Below are 21,369 nucleotides of genomic sequence, written 5' to 3' on the forward strand. Positions count from 1 at the left end.
TAGCCTGCTCTCGGGCATTGGCTTGGAAATTTCACTGTTTACTTTGGCAGCAAAAAAAAAGTCAAATTTGTTGAACTTAAGAAAACACATAAAGCAAAATGCAAAAAAAAAAAAAAAAAAAAAAAATCAAGAAACGAAAACAAAATGAAAAGAAAATAAAAAGCGCCTCGAGTTTATTGTATTTCAAGCTACTAAACAGTCAGCTGCAGTTGCGTTGACTCTAGCTCCGACTCCAGCTCCGTCTCCTGCTCTGGCTCACCCCCAACAATTACCTGGCAGCCAACGAAATTTGGCACAGTGCAAATTTGTGTTTGCCTAAAACTTGACAAAATTAATCAAATTAAACACTCGAGTGCATCGCCAGACGTGCACAAATAACGACAAGCGACAAACGAAGCCAGAACGAATCCAGGCGGCCCACGGCGGCTTCTTTGACTGCTGGCAAAATTCAAATTCGCCAAAGCACACACACAGTTAGTCCGGGCCGGGTATGGGTACGGGTAGGGGTAGTTCCAATTGCGGGCCTAGCAAATAGAGGGGGACCGCAATAAGCTTGCTTAGCCTTTTTGAGTGTCGCAAATATGAACTGCAAATATTTTGACGCCAAATTGAAGCGATGCCAGCTGCTACACTGAGCGAAAAAATCAAGCAGCAACAGCTAACAAGCTGAAAAGAAATCAAGAAATCAGGCATTCATTCGGGTCACAGCTAAAGTAAATATGCGAGTTCTGGCAGTCAGACTGGATCCAGCCTTTGCTGCTTTCACTGCCCGTTTTCTCTCAGTGCACACTCCGCACACTAATTTTGTTCCTTTGCCGTGCTATTTGCAGAAACTGGAGTTCCACACGCACACGGGCACCGCCCTGTTTCCCGCTCAATTTGCACTGAACTACGAGTTTGTGGACACGGAACAGGGCGGCGAGACGTGGCCAGGTCGACGTGGCGAGGATCCGGTGCCGCCGCTCTGCTCACGTGTCTTCCGCAAGCGCAAGGGCAACATTCAGGTGCCGCGCAACGTGTTCCTCTATGGGCGGGGCGGTGCGAAGAACATCAGCTGCCTGTACCGGTTCGAGGCGGGGCCGTCGGAGCGCGTCAAGCTGGTGCTGCACAATGTCTCGTTTGGCGAGGGCACCGCCTGCACCACCGACTCGGATCTGCATACGGGCCGGCCGCGCTGCAATCAACTGGATCCCGAGGGCCGCATCACCGAGCTGCGGCTGTACGATGTGCCCTTCCGCGATGTGAAAATCCAGCTGGGCTGCTTCTGTGACAACTCCAGCGCCCTCTACAGCAACGCGCCGCTGACCTTCATCTCGCACTCGCGCATCATGGAGCTGACCTTCACGGTGACGCGCCTCAACATCTCCGAGGACTTTGCCGACGTCTTCTTCTCGGCCTCCTATGAGTTCAAGCGCCAGCCGGACTGTCGCAAGCAGCTGAAGCTGAAGGGCGCCGGCGGCGAGGATGAGCTCAAGTATCCGCTGAAGACCCAGGACGCCAGCTGCGAGGGCCTGGCCTGGTACATCGAGGCGCAGTCCTCGGAGCGTTCTCTCTTCGTTCAGACCTGGGGCGCCTATCTGCCCGTCGATCCCACCTCCGAGGATGCCATGCGCTGTCACACCAAGAACCGGCTGATGGTCTACTCGGGCCGCCCGCTGAAGCCCATGCGAGTCGTCTGCCCCGCCCAGAGCGGCCCACGGCCAACGTCCCTGCACATATTCTCCGAGGACTGGACCAACGGCCAGCCATTATTTATGAACAAGTAAGTGGAGTGCGCTGCATATTAATGACAACTGTAATTTGTATAAAACTCAACTCTCCCAAGACTCAGTCAAGGGGAGAGCTTAAAGCTGATAGGAAAGGTTTTTTTTTTTGGGGTCTCTACAATGTATTTGTATTTGTAGTTTGAAGTTGGTAAGAGAACTTTTGCTTTACAATTATATATAGACAAAGCTTTAATGAGCTTTTTGCAGAAGTTTTAACACCAAAGTGAACTTGGAATATAATATTTTCCTAATCTTTATACTCCGCTCATTTCAAGTTTGATATGTTAAGTTCAATTAACTTAAAAAATCATCTGTTGTGTCTATCAAAACTCTTTTGTGTTGACTTCAGCAACGTTTTGGATACTTTTTCAATGAATTCATTCGCCTAATACATAATATATATGTTAATTAATTTTAATACATAATATAATACTAATATTTAATGCCTTAAGAGTCTTGCGCTGAAAATTATTTATTTGCATCAAAGCTATACTTAGCTAAATAATGAGCTGAATGCTCTAATTCAGACATTTTTATTCGAGCTATCGTGATCGTTTGGGGCTTATCTTGAGATAATTTAATATAATACATTTGTTAAGTTTCTTTAATTAAATTTGGTCAATGCTGCTGTTAAGCTCATACAGATATTATAGGTATTTTATAGTAAAAAGTCTTATAAAAAAAAAAATAAAATAAATAAATTATTTAAGTATTATAGCTGCAGTAAAATTTTAAATAATTTTAATTTAAAATATAATTTGTATATAACTAATTTTATTTAAATAATTTTTTTTAATCCTTTTATATTGTTTATTATATTTTTGAAATTTTTAAGAACTTTAAGTCATTTTTCTAAAGCTCCTAGCCGTGTTGTAAAAATATAAAAATTATATTCAGACAGAAGAAAAAACAATTTACATAAAATATAATTTGTATATAATTAATTTTATTTAAATAATTTTTTTTTAAATTTTTTTAATATTATTTATTATATTTTTGATATTTTTAAGAACTTAAAGGCATTTTTTTAAAGCTCCTAGCCGTGTTGTAAAAATATAAAAATTATATTCAGACAGAAGAAAAAACAATTTACATAAGTACACAATAAAATAATTATAATTTTAAAAAATTCCTATCCAAACCAATAACTGTGCTTAGCTCTGCTATAGTTCGTATGCGCTTTCAAAGCTCATCTTGATATCGATCTCTCCCTCTCTCTCTCTCTCTCTCTCTCTCTCTCTCTCTCTCTCTCTCTCTCTCTCTCTCTCTCTCTCTCTCTCTCTCTCTCTCTCTCTCTCTCTCTCTGTCTTTTGTTGTTATTGCCATTTTCATCGGCCATCATTGTGGCTTTTAGTGAGTGAGTTGCAAAGCGCTCGATTAATTATCTAAAAGGCTCGACACGCTCATTAGTGGACGCTGTCTGGCCCGATCCGTGGCTGCAGCCGGCAGCAGGACACACTGTCAATTACCCTTTGGGGTGTCGTAAAAATATGCTTCCACATGGCCCAGCTGTATGTTTTATATGTTTTTTTTTACACTTCTCATGCCACAATTTTTGTTTTTGTTTTTGTTTTTTTTATGGCTGGCGACAAATTTGAGCTGCAGTTGCACATAAAATTGAATGGCAGCACGTTTGGGGCAGCAGCAGCAGCAGCAGCAAAACTGACCAAAGTCGAGTTCATTCTCGTGGCACGCACCTTGAACATAAATTGCCACAGAGCTCTCACCTCAACCCGTCGCAGCGCAGCCCGAATGGATATTTTTGCATGGCTTTCAACGAGCTCCATGTGTGTGTGTGTGTTTGTGTGTGTGTTTGTGTCTGTCGGCCATGTTTGTTTGCCTGAATGGTTTCTTTTTGCCTTCTTTGTGCTCAATTTCCTGTGTTTTGTTGTAGCCGCTGTAGCCATTTCCTGTTATTGCATTTTTAAGCAGCCCGTTTTTTTTATACTCCCTCTCCCCCCTCTCTCCCTCTCACTCTGTTAGTTAGAAGCTCAAAAGAGTCGGAGGGCTCAGCAAATTGAGAGCACGCTGGCCGAGCAGTTGTTAAATTGCAATTAGTTTGCGGTTGAACACAAAATAAAAATAAAAATATATAAAAATTAAAAAAATAAATAAATAAAAATAAAAAACATTATATGCTTCGAGAGGCTTCTGCTAAAATGCTTTATATTTTGGCTGAAAACTAATGGCTGAGCGAGCAAAGCTCCCATGCGCATATCATTAAAACCCATTTGCGTTTAAAGTGCTCCAAAAATACTTCCTGTACACTTTTATTATCCGAAATCTTCCTTTTATTTTTGTTTTTTTGGTTGAGCTAAAATGGTTTGAAGTGTTGCTGCTCTTTGGATTTGTTTCGAGCGTCAATTGTACGCAAGTGTTTGAGTGCAAAAAGCTAATGCTAGGATTATGGATAGGATTTAGGTGGTTGGGAGAGATTTTTTTTCAATAAATTGCGCTGATGTGTGAGCTGTAAAAAAATAGGGATAAAATAGTTGAAAATTGGCTCAATTTTTTTTTACTTTCTGAAAGTATATTTGGTATTTAAATGAATTCGTTATAGCATATAAATATTTAGTAAAAACTATTATTACATTTTATTTTTATTAATATATATATTTGGTATTTAAATCAATATTTTAATTATTGTATAATCATTAGAAAAACTATTTTTTAAAATATTTTTAATATTTAAATTTTTTAAGCATATAATAGGTTGTTTTCCTAAAACTATATTTAATCAAATGATTTTTTTTATCAATTAAAATAGTTTAGTATATTTAGTATTTAAATTCTTTAAAGCATATTTTTAATATTGCAAATGTATATATATTTTGTTTTTTGTCTAAAAACATATTTAATCAGATTAATATTATTTTATTATATTTTGTTTATCAATTGAAATACTTTAGAATATTTAATATTTAAATTTCTTATAGTATGTTCATTGCAGAAAGTTTCTACCCTTTTTTCTTGTCTAAAAATATAATTAATCAAATAAAGAGATTCAACGCAGGTTTATTTATATTTTCTTTTATTAATGGAAACACTTTGGTATATTTAGTATTTAAATTTAGTATAGCATATTATTTATAGCACGGCAAAAGTTTTTTTTTAATCATACGAAGAGTTTCGGCGCAGTCCTATTTAAATTTGCTTCTATCAAATCTGTATAAATATTTCAGCATTTAAATTTAGACTTCATTAAAATAATAGCTCGCTCACAAAATACCCTAAAATATGCCAAATAAATTGATTGATTGATGTCTGCTTTGGAAACTTGAGCCACTTGCTGCTCTGCTCAGCTGATTTGGCACTCAAGGCACTCAATTTAAATATAATGCCAGCCTTGGCGCTGTATTCGGCACTCGAGAGCATTAAGCATATATACTAAATGCGTTAATGTTAATGGCGGAATCATCGTCTTGGCCCACTTAAAAGGCAGTCGTGGCGCACTGAATAATGGACGAGGATTTTGTCTATGTGAAAAGAGAGAGAGAGAGAGAAAGAGAGAGAGAAATGGTGGGGAGAGTGGGGAGAAGTTGCGCGTAATTAGTTGCAGTTGAGCAACTGACGGCCAAAGGAATATCCGAATGAGAGTATTTCTTACTTTATTCAGCCAAAAACTTGCCTCAAAGTTATGTGGAGCATGGCGAGCAGCTGCATGACAGCCACAGGGCTTGCACATTGAATTGAAGACAGAGAGATAAAGAGAACGAGTGAGAGAGGGAGAGAGCAGGAGCAGGAGCAGGAGAAAGGGCAGCCAAAAATGTTTACAACTTTACTCACTCACTTTTGTACTCTTGCAGACCCATCAGCCTGGTGCTGGAGCCCATCCTCAAGGAGCCCGGTGACATAGCCTTCACATGGCTGGAGATACATCGCACCAAGAATGCGTTGCTGCAGCAACTGGACCTGCATGTGAATGCAAGCGTAACCACGGGCTTGGCCGCACCACCCAGCAGCAGTGGTGGTGCTGGTGGTGGTGGTGCCGTTGTGGGCACTGGCAGCGCTGGCGTTGCTGGCGCTGGCAACGTTGCGACTAGCGCAGCAGCCAATGAAACGCTGAACGAATTTGGTTTCTATCCCAAGGAGTCGGATTGCGAGTACAAATGCCCCGAAATTGATGCATGCATAGCAGCCAGCCTGTGGTGCGATGGTAAGTACACGATTCCGCGGGTTGCCACTAAAGTTACCTTGCGGTGATGACAGATGGAGCGGGAAATGAAAAGGGGGGAAAATGATGGGATATGTGAGAAGAGAACTGAAATGTTTTGAAAATAAAGTGTTACTATTATTTAATTATTTTAATTATAGAAATTAAAAAAACAAACGTTTTTTTTTTTTGTTTTATTCATTTATTTTTATATAATTAAGCTACAAATTTATTTGTATTCATTTGTAGCATAAGCTTGATATAATTATAATAAATAAATAAATGAAAATTATTTTTTATTAGAGCTTATCTCTATTGAAAAATAAATAAATCAATAAAAAAAAATAATAATAAAGAATTAAATTATTGAAAATTATTTTTTTTATTAGTTCTAATCTTTATTAAATATGTCACAAAAAAAAAAATAATAATAATACATAAATAAATAAATGAAAATTATCTATATCTATTAAATAAATAAAGAAATTAATAAAAACAATTATAATCAAACAAAAATAAATATATGGTAATTATATTTTATTAATTCGAATCTTTATTAAATAAATAAATCAATAAAAATTAAAAATAATAAAGAAGTAAATAAATGAAAATCATTTTTTATGAATTCGAATCTCAAATAAATAAACAGGTCAATAAAAAATTGCTAATACTAATACATAAATAAATCTCTATTTAAAAAATCAATAAAAAAATAAATAAATAAATAAAAATTATTTTTAAATAAATTAATTAATTAATAATAGTAACACTTTGAATTTGGCGCAACTCTGTAAGAGAAAATTATGACTTACCTTATACTTCGGCTTTGGCAGCTGAGGCCTTCGACTTGGTTGCTTATCAACACGACACATATGGAGTGCCTGATGGAAGTGTGCTAATATGCCCATGCTCATGCTTATGCATATCAATCTCTTCTAATTGATCTTTTTGATAATTCTGTTAAATGCAAATGCCTTTCTATAATAAATAGATTACGTTTTGAATATGTTAACTCTCAAATGGCTACCTTGCCAGATGGGTCCCTCACATTTCCTCTCACTGAAAAGAATTGCTGTTTGTCAATTTTCTTATCGAGTCTTGCTAACTTTGCAAGCAGCCCTCGCTAAGACATAAGTTTGCATTACGAGTACGTGATTTTTGTGCTGTTTTGGACTGTTTGGCCCACTGCCACATCCACAGCCAGATCCACATCCAGCCACTGCCAATGCAATTGCTGTTGCTGTTGGTGTTGCGTTTGCTGTCCAAAGGCTCGACGCTTGCGAGCAGGCAACAGAAATTTCACTTGTGGTTGCCTCTCTGTTAATTTCATTGCAAGCTGCTGCTGCTGCTGCTGCCGCTGCTGCCGCTGCTGCCGCTGCTGCTGGCCACGTTTTTGTAATCAGGCAAAGTTTTCTGACAACTGCACAAAGCATTGCTGCCAGTGCAAGTTGCTGCGGGTTGTGTCCACCAAAGCCGCCCCAAAAAATATCTTTCACAAAAGTTTGGCCGCAGCCGCAGCTGGCGTCGAGCGGGGCTGGAGTCGGGCAGGAGTCGCCTTTTAGCTTCAATTATTTATGGGCAACCAGGCGCGCATGCAACTGAGCTGCTTAACCAAAAAGGCAGCGCATTAAACAAGCTAACCAACCAAGCGCTGGCCCCACTTCGCTTCCCAGTTCCAGTTCCAGTTCCACTCCCAGTCCCAATCCCAGCCCAGATCAAGCAGCTGGGCAGCTGGTCGACCAGGGAGCACTCAAGTGACACTGGGCCGCCGCAGGGTCTTTCAATTTGGCAAACCCGTGGTCGCAACCGTAACCTGACCGACGACCACACAGATTCCTTTTCAATCAATGCTCCATATATGTATGTATATGTATATATCTTGCCTTGCAGGTCATCACAACTGTCCCAGCGGGTTCGACGAGTCCGAGGAGGAGTGCGGCACGGCGCGCAAGCTGCTGGAGCTGCCCGGCGGCGTATTTGCGGCATTGGGTTGCATTGCCGCCGCGCTGACTGCCTGCCTGATATTCTGCATGTTTGGGCTGATGCGCAAGCGAAAAAAGTCGGTGGTGCAGAAGGGCGGCGGTGTGGGCGGCGTCGGTGGCGTCGGCGTCGGCGGCGTCGGCGGCGTTGGCTTCATGAACGGCGCCAATGGCAATGGCAACGCAATGCCAGCCGCCTGCAACATTGGCACTCTGAAGAAGGACTTCAAGAAGGAGGCGCTCTACATCGATCCGGCGTCCTGACATCCACTCCAGCCGGTGGAGTACATACATGTGGATCGAGAGACCACCGTGTGATATGTTGCCGCCGGCTATGGCATGTATGAGCAAATGGAGCGAGGCCTCAATATTGCCTGACCAGAGCAGAAACTGGAGCAGCAGCAGCAGCAGGAGCAGGAGCAGCAGCAACAATACTTGGAACTGGATATTGAGCGAGAGCAGATGCAACGGGAGATTATTGCTGGGCCGGTGCAGGAGCTGGCATGGAGATTTTAAAGCTAAGAGTGAGTGCAAAATGGGATTTAAGAATTGAGCCAAACAGGGAGAAAGAGAACTAAGAAAAAAGCTAAATTGTAAGTTCTTAACTTTTCTAAGCGCTTCAAACAAATAGAAAGAAAACAAAAACCAAAAAAAAAAAGAAACCTAAATACACAATCTCTCTCTGTGCGGGTGTGTCTGTGTGTGTGTGTGTGTGCTTGTGTGTGTGTGCGTGTGCGCCTAGACTTAAGCATAGGATTACTGATACGAATAGCTATGTGTATAGCAGTGCGTTTTTAACTAAAAAGCATTTTGGTTCTTCTCGATTTCGATAAGTAAACACTGCCTAGCAATTTCTGTAAATACATATAAGAATCTCCATAAGTGAATTTAAATTTATTTTGAGCACAGATCTGGATGAAATGCAGATTTTGTTTTCAGTTGAGGTATTACACTTAAAGATTTTCTATGAAATGTTAATGTACTTTGAGCGTATTTCCATAGTATATTTTTAAAATATTTTGTAATTGTTTTTTAATAGTATATTTTTTGTATATTTTATTATTAATTTTGTTTAAACTTATATTTTTCATTTTTATATTTGAAACATTTACTAATGAATTAAATATTATTTAAATATAAATATTATTTTATGCAAAACTTTTTTATACTTATTTAATTTATTTTAAGAAAATAAAAAATGTATTTTTTTTTTAAATAAAATTTATATAATAAAAATGTGCTTTTGAGTATGTTTATTTTTATTTTATTTTATTTTAATAAACATATACTTATATTTTTATATTTTTTAAATATATTTATTTATTATTTTTTTTATTTAATTTTGCCGTATTAATTTTTTATTTTATAACTCATGTATATGAATTATTTTTTATGTATTATTATTTATGTTCTTCATATTTTATATGACACTATTTTTATTTTATTTATAGTATGATGGCCAAAAACACAACTAAGCAAAAATAAATTACAGCCAAATGAGTTTTCATTTTCATTACTTATAATATAAATATATAAGCTTAGTTTTCTTTAGTTAATAATTTGTATATAAGTTACAAACATATGTTAATAAATAAAACAGAAAAAACAAGAGTCTAACTATTAGATTAAAATTACAAATAACTTAACGATTTTCTTTGCTCTGCAAAAGGCTAGAAACGGCTCTATAAATTGAAAATTTTCATTTGCATTTATATCATGTATACAGTATTCATAAACCTACGACGCAGCTGCCTTATTTCGTTTTATAGTTGAAGAGCTGCGAGAGAAAGGCAAAAACTATTTGTAAGTTAGGTACCTTAAAATATGATTAGGATAATACTGAGAGGAGAGCAGCCAATGGCATATTCAGCCTAGCACACACACACACACACACACACACACACACACACACAGCGCACACTGAAAGAAATGTAAACTAGTTACAATTAGCAACAACAAAAACAACCAAAGAAGATCAGCAACTACAATTAAATTGTATAAAAGGATATACATAAAGGAAATGCAAAGAAATTCTAGAAAACTTTATGCACTCTGGCATAAGGAATAATGAAAATGAGATAAAAAGTTAGTAATAGTTTATTATTATAACTGTTAGCTGCGTTTGATGAGGGCAGAATCTCGACAGTGTTGTGAGCCACGGACAAGCACATACTGAACTATATATATATATACATATATATATGATATATATAACTAAGAAACTAAGGCATTCAATTCGGCAAGCTGCGGCAGAGTTATCATACGATATTATGAGTATGTATAGTTATATGATCTAGCATAGTCTATCGATAAAGCACGTGCGTTTTTTAATATAGCACACACACACACACACACACATAGAAACACCAACTAAATAAAAGACATCACATAGTGGTTTAATTGTTATAAATTTATTCAATTAAATAAATATATATATATTTAAGATTCTGCAAAATAAAAAACACATTTAACGCAAAAAAAGTAAATAAATAAATAAAAATAAAACTGCCATAAAATGTCTTCACATTTCTTAAATAATAATAATAATTTTTTATTTAATTTGATCATTTTGTTTTTCGTTCACTTTTGAAGACTCGATACATGTAAGACGCATCTCATTTGACTGCACTTGGCTTTTCAGTTGTAGCTACGAATTCCTAATGATATTATAAATAAATTAGCATTTAACATGAACAATTTGTAAAATAAAAAAATTAAGTACACACACACAAACGCACACCAGCTAGAGTAAAGAAAAAAGTATATGATATACGATTATAGAGTAAATTTATGCCAATTGTATGCAGTACTCTAGACACTAAGCCATAGAACCCTATATACTATATTAAATGATAACTATATAATAATAACAACAATCAAATTTTTGGCAGTTTTTCCAATTAGCATAAATAAGCGAGCAAATGAGCAACTCATTTAAATATTAAGACAAAAATACTTTATTTAACAAACAACAACAAAGAAATGCACTAAAAATAAATAGAAAATAAATTTATATTATAAATAAAAAAAAAAAAAACTGAAATTAAAAATTTATAGAAAAGCGCAACTAGAAATCAATTTATAAAGAAAATAAAAAATGGATGAAAATAAAATTCTGTAAAAAAATGATTTGGAATTTCTATTTATTTATTATTGAATATATAAAAAAAAATTCTCAAAAAATAGCCAAAAAGCACAATTTGTTGAAAGATTTTTATGATTTTTGCTCACACTTACATGGAAATAAATAATATTTACACATAAGCAGAACTACATATGAGAATTGCAAAGCTGTACATGTACTGATGACGAGCAGTGTATATGTGTGCATGGGGTGACCAAGCAAGAGTTTAACTATTTTCAGGGATTATATTAGAGCAGTTATTTGAGGAAATACGTTATTAAATTTTCTTTAATTTTTGCTAATTAAACGAGCTAGAGCTTTAAAGTAATTCCTTAAGTTTTTATACATATACTGACATGGATATAGTGTCAGAACAAATCTAAAAATTCTGTTTATTTCATTAAAATTTCATTTTAATTTAGTGAACATGAAAATAAATAAAATTCTTTGCCAATTTTTGCTATTTGGTCACCCTAAAAACATATATATGCATGCAAAATATCTAGTAAATCAAGAAGAAGTAACTTTAAAAAGATCTGTACTCAACGAGTCACTGTTATAGTCACAGTCACAGTCACAGTCACAGTCACGTTTCTTCACAGACTTTTGTGCGTGTGCCAACTGTGTTTAAACTAGATTTCAATTCAACAAAGCAAAAACAGAAGAAAAGAAGAAACGTGCACGAAATTAAATTAAAAAATAAATAAAACAAAAAAAAAAACAAGTAAATAAAACACACGACATATAATTTATTTGAAAAGTAAACAAATAAAATATATCGAACAAGTGAAAAGCAAATGAATGTAGAGATCAGCTGTGTAAATAGACGAAACGGTAAGGCGAGAAAAACTGTCAAATATATTTCAACAAAAAATAGTTTTCATTATTCAGACCCCGCCCGCGACTGGGCTCATAAATTATTTCTGTTGCCATAAGTTTCACTTGTATAATAAACAAAAAAAAAAAAAAGAAAAGACAAATGAAAACGATATTAAATATATAAAAGAAAATATATAAGTATAAATAGTACGATATAGTATGAGAAAATAAAAACAAAATAAAACTTATAATGATGACGCACTGAATCAAATAGATGAAACGAGTATTTAAAATATATATATATATAAAATGAAAAAAAAAAAACAACAAACAAAAAATAAAGAACGACAATTAAAAACCAAAATGAAAACAAAACTTGAACAAGAATTTTAAAAATACCTAAAATGGCGTTTGTTTCATTCGGAATTGCTTTCAGCCATGGCTATTTGCTGGCGCTGATTGCGCTCATCCTGGCCAAAAGGCTCGCCACGTCGGCGTCAGAGCTAAGGCAGCGGCCAAGGCTCGAGGCGTGGCTCTAACTGGGTTGGCTGACCCGCATGGCAATAGCCACAGGTACGACTATTGATGCCCCGCATTCCTTTTTGGCCATGCTCAGCCAAGCCTCTGCTCTGCCACGCCCACACGCACACACACATCATTTGTCATCTGCTCTGGCTGTTTGCTCAACTGTGGCGCTGTTTATTGCCGCCAGCTGACTTCATTCGTCACTCGCTCTTACTCTCCCTCTCACTCTCTTTCCCGCTCTCTCTTTAGTGACCATCAGCTGCATCACCTGCAGTCTAGGCCAAATGGCGTTGATAAGCTCAACTACGAGGGCTGTTCATAGAATGGGTAAACTAGCAAAAATGGTCCAGGCGGAAATAACCGACTGTCTAATAGCTGCTAATGCTTGGTTTTACCTAGGAGACTTTATTAATTAAGTAGTTTGCTTAAGAATAAAAGTTGCAATAAATTTGGTATTTTTAGTATTTTTTAGTATTTTTAGTATTTTTTAGTATTTTTTCGGTATTTTCTTTTGTTTTCATGTAAGAGTTGGTGTTTCAACTGCGAGGGCTGCTCATAAAATGGGTAAACTACCAAAAAAGACTCCAGGTGGAAGTATTCTACTGTCTAATACATGCTAGTACTTGGTTTTATTTAGTCAGCTATATTAATTAAGTAGTTTGCTCAAAAATAAAAAATTGCAAAAATTTGGTATTTTTTCGGTATTTTCGATATTTTTCCTCTATTCTCATGTAAGAGTTGGTGTTTCAACTGCGAGGGCTGTTCATTAAATGGGTAAACTAGCAAAAATGGTCCAGGCGGAAGTAACCGACTGTCTAATAACTGCTAATACTTGGTTTTACTTAGTCGGCTATATTATTTTTCAGTATTTTTCAGTATTTTTGGTATTTTTTCAGTATTTTTCTTCTGTTTTCATGTAAGAGTCGTTCATTAATTTTTTATTTATTATTATTTATTTAATTATTTTTATTTATTATTTCTGTTGTATAAGATTTTAACTAAATTAAGTTGTCTTTCATTTATAGAAAGAAATATATATATTTTTAATATACATATCTACATTAATGAGCAACTCTTACAGCACGCCTCGCCACTGTTATGCTATGTGTCTGCTGCTGCTGCCGAGTCCACAAACATGCACAAATGTATTTGTATTTGCGCCGAGAGCCAATTGAAGTTGTTTACAATTGAATTGCACGTTCAGCACAATTGTTAAACCAGCAACAACAACAAAAACAACTGACTACAACAACAACAATAGTGAAAAACTTATTGCACACTGATAAGTAAACTGTTGGCAGACACTGTGCAAAGTGGCCAACAAATTCAAGTTACTTCTAAATGAGCATTATTCTGCTCATCATCATCATGATCATCATGATTATTATGTTTGTGGTTAGCTTGTATGACACATCAAATTCACTTTTCGTCCAAAAATCTGTGCAATCTGCTGACAGAAATTTCTTTAAACAATTCACGATTGCAAATCGATTTCAATTGATGCTGCATCTGCTCTTATATAATCGCGCCATCTCGCTCGCACGCTATGCGGCTCACACTTATCTCAGCTAATTGTCGTTAACATAAACAACGGCAATTAATTTATGTTTGTTTTTATTTTTTTCTGCTATTTGTTTAACTCTTTTTTTGGTCTTGTTTCTTTTGTATAATTTTAGTGTTGACTTTGCGTTTTTCGATTTTTTTATCAAGAAATTTACATGAATTTTCAGCTTGTTGCAAAAAAGTCGAAACAATCAATTTTTTGCTGCTCGATTAAAAAAAAAAAAAAATTAAATTAAATAAAAAAAGAAAAATTCAGAAAAAAAAGAAATTTATATATATTATAAATTTATATATAAAGCGCAAACTTTTTGGCCAACAGCCGACAGACGCCAGCACGAAAATTGAGATATCGCAACCGAGCAGTGCTTATAAAAAGTATATGCCTAAGAAAATACTGATAACGCTAAAAAGTTACAAAACTAACTTCCTCTACTCATGTTTTAATGTACTTTTAAAAACGAAGTTCAGCTGTTCAATTAAAGCCAAAGATTTCATTACAAGCCCGTAAACACATTCTATAGCTCAGGTGTCAATGGTGCGCATTCTTACAGCGCTCACTGTTCTACCAATAAGCATAGGGTCAATGTGCTCCAAGTGCGAGACGGACTGAAACATGTAAATATAATTAATTTCTACAGAAATTTCAGCAAAAATATTTCCAAAGATCAAATTTGAAAGAGAAGTGGCAAAAGAATAAAGAATAAAAAAAAAAAAACTATAAATAAATTACCAAACTTTGGCCGGAAAGGTCAAGTCTTGGTTCAGCGGGCGGAACAAAAGACAAACCTGTTTAAATAATTTGTATAATCATATATACATATGTATGTTTATTGAATTTCTGTACGATTCCAGAAGACAGAAATTCTAAACATCTGTTCAAAGACTGACGAACAATTATTATTAATACAGGCAACTGGATATTTATCATTATTTGACGACGGTTTGGTACGTTCACAATCTGTTCAAATATTAGCGGCCCAAATAGTACACTTAAAAAAAATTAAAAGAAAAAAGTGGATTTCGATGCCAGCACTAAAACTCTAAACTGTGGACAATAACAAAAATGCAGACATCAAATGGCGCACAGTGGCGTCCCACGATATTGTGCCACTGCACGTGAGTTAAAGAGCGCAAGCGAAGAGAGATGTTCGATCGAATGAGTGTGCAAAAGAAAATGGTAAAAGCAGCTGGTGGCAGCTGGCAAAAGCAGCAACAGCAACAACAAACGGTAAACGTAACTAGCGCTCAGCGCAGACGCAAACGTCGACGTTGCGACGAAGCGGCCGCAGCCGCAGCTACAGCAAAGCCGATCAACATTTGAAGTTGGGCCAAAAAGGCGGCCAAACGCTCACAGGAACATTCAGTTGTGCCGCGAACGTTGTGCGCTACACACGTGACTCTCTTAGTCTCTGCCGCTGTCGTGCCGGGCTGCCACATAACCGTTAACGGTTAAACGCAAAAAAGCTTACAGCACTTACAACAACAGCAACTGCAAGTCTTGTGACAGTGTGAAAGAAGAGAATTAGAAAAGCTGCTCAACGCTGAGCCGAGAGTGTACTACATTTTGTGTATGTGTATGTATGTGTGTGTGTGAGTGAGTGTGCGCGTGTTTATATATCCGTGTGTATTTGTGTGCTTTGTAAATGTCTCTGAGCACAGATCGTTCATACAAAATGAAGCTGCGCGATGTGGAAAATGCCTTCAAATACAGGCGCATACCTTATCCTAAGCGGTAAGTCATTAAAAATAAAAAATTAAAAAAAAAATCAATAAATAATTAAGATATTATATATATACTTGAATTGTTTTTATGCTTGTCTTCTGAGTTTGAGGCATGTAATTGCAAACCGGTCATCATTGCTTATTGGACTCCAATAAGACTTGACGTGCACTCAATTCTGGCTTGATTCTCTGTTGTTAACTTTCGGTTTTTTCAACTCGCAGCGAGCAAAAGTGAAACATAATTTTTTTTGTTATCTTGTGAGCCGATCTGAACCGATTGCAAGTGAAAAAAATCATATAAAAACGCATTTCATGGTCATCTGCAGCGGCAAATGCAGCTGCCACTGTCGCTGCATTAGCCATCCAATCAGAATACTCTTAACGTGCTCCAGTTTCAAATAACTTGAAGTCAACTCGCATTTTTTTTTTGCTGTTTGTTGTTTTTCAATTGTTCTGCAGTCATATTTTATTTCGGGGCCAGTTTTTTTTTTCTGTTAGCCAAAAAAAAATAAAAGAAAAACCTCGAAAACTCAAACTCAAACTAAAACTCCAATTCAAACTCAAGTATCTCAAGTAGCCACAGTGCCCCACACCAGCTACCGATTCTTCTTCTTCTTTGTTGGTTTTCTTTTCATCGGTTTTTGTTTAGGTTCTGGCCTGCCTTTTAAAGCGCTCAAATGATGGCTAGCTGGCTGGCTGGCCGCTCATTAGGCGCTGCCCGGACTATAGCGGGCCGGGCCATTAGTTAAGGTGTTTTGGCCACGTTGCGCTGCGTCCGCTTATTGTGCAACTTGTGGCAAGACCCAAATGTGTTGCAATTGAGAGCGCATTAGATGTAAGCTAATGATATACCGAACAAACACTTGTTATGGCCTAATTGGTATTTGAAAAAAGCCAACGCAAAATAAAAATAAAAGCAAAAGGCGTTGATTGTTGATGTTGCGGTTTTTCTTGTAGGTGTGGGAATTTGCTTTAGCCTCAAGATGAATAAACATTAGGAAAATGTTAATGAAATAACAACAATCAACAGAGTTGGCCATAAATGAAATTCATAACGAATCAGAGTAGAGATATGAGCTTCAAGTGAATTTTATCTTTATTTAATTTATTATATTATTTATTATATTTTTATCATCAAGAAATAATGATTTTTAATTATTTTTGATACCTTCAAGCAAATAATTGATATTAAAAAATCTAATATGGCATAATAATAATAATTTATTTGTATTTTAATAGAATAATTATTTATTTCATTCACACAAAAATATTTATTATTATAGTATATATGTATATCTATTTCTATATTACATTTTTTAATTAGTACAACTACTTAAAGTTAACTTCATGCTAATAAAAATAAAATTAGCGTGAAAACTCCATGCTAATATATAATGAATCAATAATTAACAGAGTTTTGGTAATTAAATTAATATTGATTAATATTTATATATGTACATACATAAAACTAAAGCTAATATTTACAACTATTTTATTTTTAATCAATTTACTTAAATTTAATGCTAAGAATAAAAAATAATAACAAAAACAATATTACCTAATTGAAATATTTCAACTAATAATAAAAGACAAATATTATTTTTATATTTGAATATATATTCTTCTTACAAATGCTTTGTTTTTTTTTTTATATTTATTTAAAAAAAAAAAATGTTTATTGTAATGTTATTATTATGTTATGCCATTTTTGTACTCCTCACATATTTATTCATTTTAATTAATTTCATGTTAAATACGAATAGCAGAACTGTCTTTGATTTCATTTCAAATAAATACGAGTTAATAAACACGTATTTAATTATATTTTCCAATATTGTTGTTATGTTTAAATAGTCGCCCGTCTGTTAAGAAAATAAATTACTTATTTATAAATTAATTGCATTTAACTTTTCGTAGGGCGTTTGCATTAAATTTTACGCTCATTTTGACAATTTGTACGCTTCGGTCGTTTGGCTATTTTAATTTAGTCAGTCGGTCATTCATTCAATCAATCAATTGGTAAACAGCTTTTAATTGGTATTGCAATTAACCGAAAAAAAGAGGGAAAAACTTTTGTTTATGCCACAAAATAAAATAAATATTTGTTGCCGTATTGTCACACTGGAAAGATTTTAACAAAATCAAAATAAACTACAAATATTGATGCGGGCATTGAGCTTTTATTTACATTACTCGTGCCCTTTTGCTGTTGTTGCTGCCGCTGCTTAATTGATATTAATTAAATTAATTAATTGCAAAATCGTTGCATCGTTTGATCAACAGGACTCCGTATACATTCATTGGTTAACGTGAGCAGCTTTTGAGTGCTTGTTGTTTAAAAATGCATACACAAAAATGCACTTATTGATTAACTAGCCATTTTATGCAGCTCTTGTTGAAGTTAAACAATTAAATTAAACTCATTACAGAGAATGCAAGCTAAGAGAGTGCTGAACAGTGGGAAAGTACAGTAGCAGTAGTTTATTAACAGAACTGTCAGACAACACCATCTCCCAATCGGGTATAAACATCACTGTTAAGCATGCTAACACTTGTTATTGTCTTTGAATTCTTTTGCTGATTCTGTTCAAAGTCTCACACACAGAACGATTTATCTGTTCACTCTCTTTATGTGAATATGTATGTAAATCTGTTAGTAAAACAATTGTTATACCGCATTCTATCAATAAAATTAATTTGTATGCATATAATTGCATCTATGCATATGTATGTATTTATTACCACACAATAATGTGACGTCAGATGCTACGAGCTGTGTATATTCAATTAGAACTTTTACACTTTCACGTACGTACGTAGGTATCCCTCATAAACCAACTCAACTCGTTCCCCCTCTCTTTTACCCGATCTCTCTCTTTTCTCGACTACCGAAATTAGCAGCTACTGTTGCTGTTATTGCTGCTGTTTTCTTTAATCTTAGCGTCGCAATGCCGACGCCTGCTGCTTTTGCACTGCTTGATAGCAATTATGCCAAGCACTGCTTGATGACAATTAAATGATTTGGCTGGCAGACCGACAGTCAAAAGAAATCATTTGCAGCAGTTGGGCGCATTGAAGCTAATTATTACGGCTTTCTTGTATTAGGTGTGACTGTTTGCCAAATCAACTTACATACGCACAGACACACACACACACACAATTACAAATTTTTTCTGTATGCACAATTAGTTTATTAACTGTCGGCCGATAAATGTTGTGACCATCAAAGTGTTCCGTTCGTTTGTTTTGCGTCTTTGGCTTTTCCGTTTTGTGCTTTTTATTTTTACAACAAGAATGTGTAAGCTGTTGCCGCTGCAGACGGCAGCGAAAGCTTTAACGGTTAGCTGGCGTCTGGACTCTTTTTTTACATTGACCGGCGGCGCCTGCTGCTAGCCTGTTACACATATGCTGGCGCCACAACAGTTGAGTCTCTCAACATTTGCATGTAAAGATGCCGTCGCTCTGTTACCCGCATCTGTTGGCTTGCCATGTTAACAGATCTCTTTTCGCACGCAATTTAATGGGAGTGAAAGCCTAAAATTGTTTACATTGCTGCCAACTATTATAGCCATTTTATAACCGTAACTGTTTAACGCCTTCTGGTCACACAAATATTTTAGATGTTGACTAAAACGAGACACAGACACGCACACCCACACTGCGAATTGCCAAGACTCTATAACAGTCCATTATGTTTATATGAAAACAGAATGAAGATTTTCAAGAGAAATGGAACTAAGCGACTTTTGCATAGTCCTAGTGAGCCCACCCACAAAGGGCAGCTGTTATACAGTTATATTATGTAAAACGGTCAAAAGTTCGCCATGTTTCACTGTGTAAACACTAAATTGAAAAATACAACAGCAAATATCAGACAATATATAGTAGAAGGTAAAAACTGATTAACACAATCATGTGAAAAATGTGCAACACAACAGTTTTGGCAGAAAAATAACAAACAACAGCAAAAAGTGGAAATGAAGTGAATAGCTTTCACTTGATATACAAATATGGACATGCCGGACGGAGTCCGTCGGCGAGTGGGCGGGGCGTACAATGCGTAATGTTAACGATAATGTTGTACATCATGGTTGTAGTTGAAGCGTTTGTTGTTTTTGTTGCTTTAGTTGGCACGCGCGACTGACTTGCAGTGCAATGCAAATGTCTTTAATATATGTATGTATAAGGGAAATAATAACAAAGAAAAGGTGATATATAGGTAAATATTCACGCAAACAAAAATGGGTTAATGGCTTGTTATTAATATGTTTTGTTATTATTTTGCACGTTACATAAGACTTGATTAGACTGTATTAATTAATTTATCAATTTTTATTAAATAATATATTTTTTTTTATTATATTTTTGTTAATAAATTTAATAAAATGGCCTTAAATAAATTTTTGCATTATTAAATTGTTTATCAATACTTTTTTATAGCATTTTTATTGCTAATAATTTTTTAAATATATACTGAAAACTATTTTGATATAAAAAATAGTATTTCAATCGAACTTAAATACATAGCTTATTAGCTGAACATAAAATTATAATACTTTAAATTCTGTTAACATGTTACTGTTAATAGCACTTAACATTTTATAGCATTATACTGCTGCAGAGTGCCACAAATAAATGTTAAATATCTTGATTGGGGCACACTTTGACAATTCGCTAAATTTCTGACTCAGCCACTTAGCAACTTCAGAGTATTCGATTTATATGCATATATATAGAATATATATATATATATATATAAAGTTAACTGAATCATCTAGATGCTAATTGCTCTTTTGCAATTGAAGACAACCGCTGACGCCCCTTTGCTTTCACTTGACGCCCTTTTTTTTTGCGGCGGCGTCGGCATCTAATCGATTGTGACAGTTCTGCGGCCGCATTGCCTAATGGTCGCCGATCCACCCAACCGCCGCACCGCCCAGCGCGCAGTCAGTTTTCTACGCTCGCTTAGTAAACCGAGCATGTTCCATGGTCCACGCTCTTTTGGGTGCCATAAAAAATTCTGCTCGCCAAGTAGCTGGCGCCCATAAATCTGCGCCGTGTGCTGTAGTTAAGGTGATTTACATACTCGAAAGACTCCACTCTGCGTCTACATCGCTGTCTCCATACTTTACGCCAGGTAGTTACTCACTTTCGCTTCTCTATGAGTACAGCAATTGCAAAAAGAAAAAAAAAACCACCTAGATAAATTAAATTGGAATTGTTGCCGCTGTTTAACCAAAAAACAATTTTTACAACTCTTGCATTAAATTTCGATATGAAGAAAAAGAAAGAAACAACAAAACTTAAGCAAACATCTGATCTGTGTAAATTAGATTCGGAAGAACAAATCTGCTTTGAGATTTATTATAGTTATAACAGTATAACAGCTTAGTACAGAAGTGAAAGGCTCACATGAATCCTATTGTAATCTTAATAAATCTTAGCTGATATTAAGAACATATGATTTTCTAAGATTAGATTCAAGTATACAAGTTTTCTGGAAAGTAAGGGAAAGGCTGAACTATGTCTGCGCATTCGTTTGAAGTATAATAGTATAACAGTTTTGCTCAAAGTGAATAAAAATGCTCAAAAAACATTCATTGTAAAGCTAAGTTATTTAATATTTGTTATACCTTACATTAAATTTTAGTTTTCAATCAAGCTGTAAACATAATCGTATAATAAACTTAAAGTATCTATTTAAGCTTCTTCTCACAT

At 35.3% G+C, this 21,369-nt stretch overlaps 2 protein-coding genes across 5 annotated transcripts in view; both read left to right on the plus strand.

Annotated features, from left to right (window-relative positions):
- The window catches only part of LOC108650240 (uncharacterized), an 86,346-nt gene extending 77,786 nt beyond the window's left edge, over positions 1–8,560 (plus strand). Inside the window, exons 12-14 of the mRNA XM_089259196.1 lie at positions 831–1,762; positions 5,573–5,922; positions 7,810–8,560. Of these exons, the coding sequence (XP_089115322.1) occupies positions 831–1,762; positions 5,573–5,922; positions 7,810–8,162 (1,635 nt within the window). The 3' untranslated portion in view covers positions 8,163–8,560. The remainder of the gene's footprint in view (positions 1–830; positions 1,763–5,572; positions 5,923–7,809) is intronic.
- A 6,411-nt stretch (positions 8,561–14,971) lies between these two features.
- LOC108651980 (uronyl 2-sulfotransferase homolog pip) overlaps positions 14,972–21,369 on the plus strand; it is a 52,902-nt gene continuing 46,504 nt past the window's right edge. The window contains exon 1 of one of the 4 annotated variants that reach the window (XM_018101945.3): positions 14,972–15,661. In XM_018101945.3, coding sequence (XP_017957434.1) covers positions 15,573–15,661 — 89 coding nt within the window. In that variant the 5' untranslated portion in view covers positions 14,972–15,572. The remainder of the gene's footprint in view (positions 15,662–21,369) is intronic. The other 3 variants (XM_030386794.2, XM_089259011.1, XM_089259012.1) reach the window with 3 other exon arrangements.

This window comes from Drosophila navojoa, chromosome 4 (assembly GCF_054131105.1).
Source record: "Drosophila navojoa isolate 15081-1374.11 chromosome 4, UAZ_NAV_1.0, whole genome shotgun sequence".
In the NCBI taxonomy this organism is placed as follows: Eukaryota; Metazoa; Arthropoda; class Insecta; order Diptera; family Drosophilidae; genus Drosophila; species Drosophila navojoa.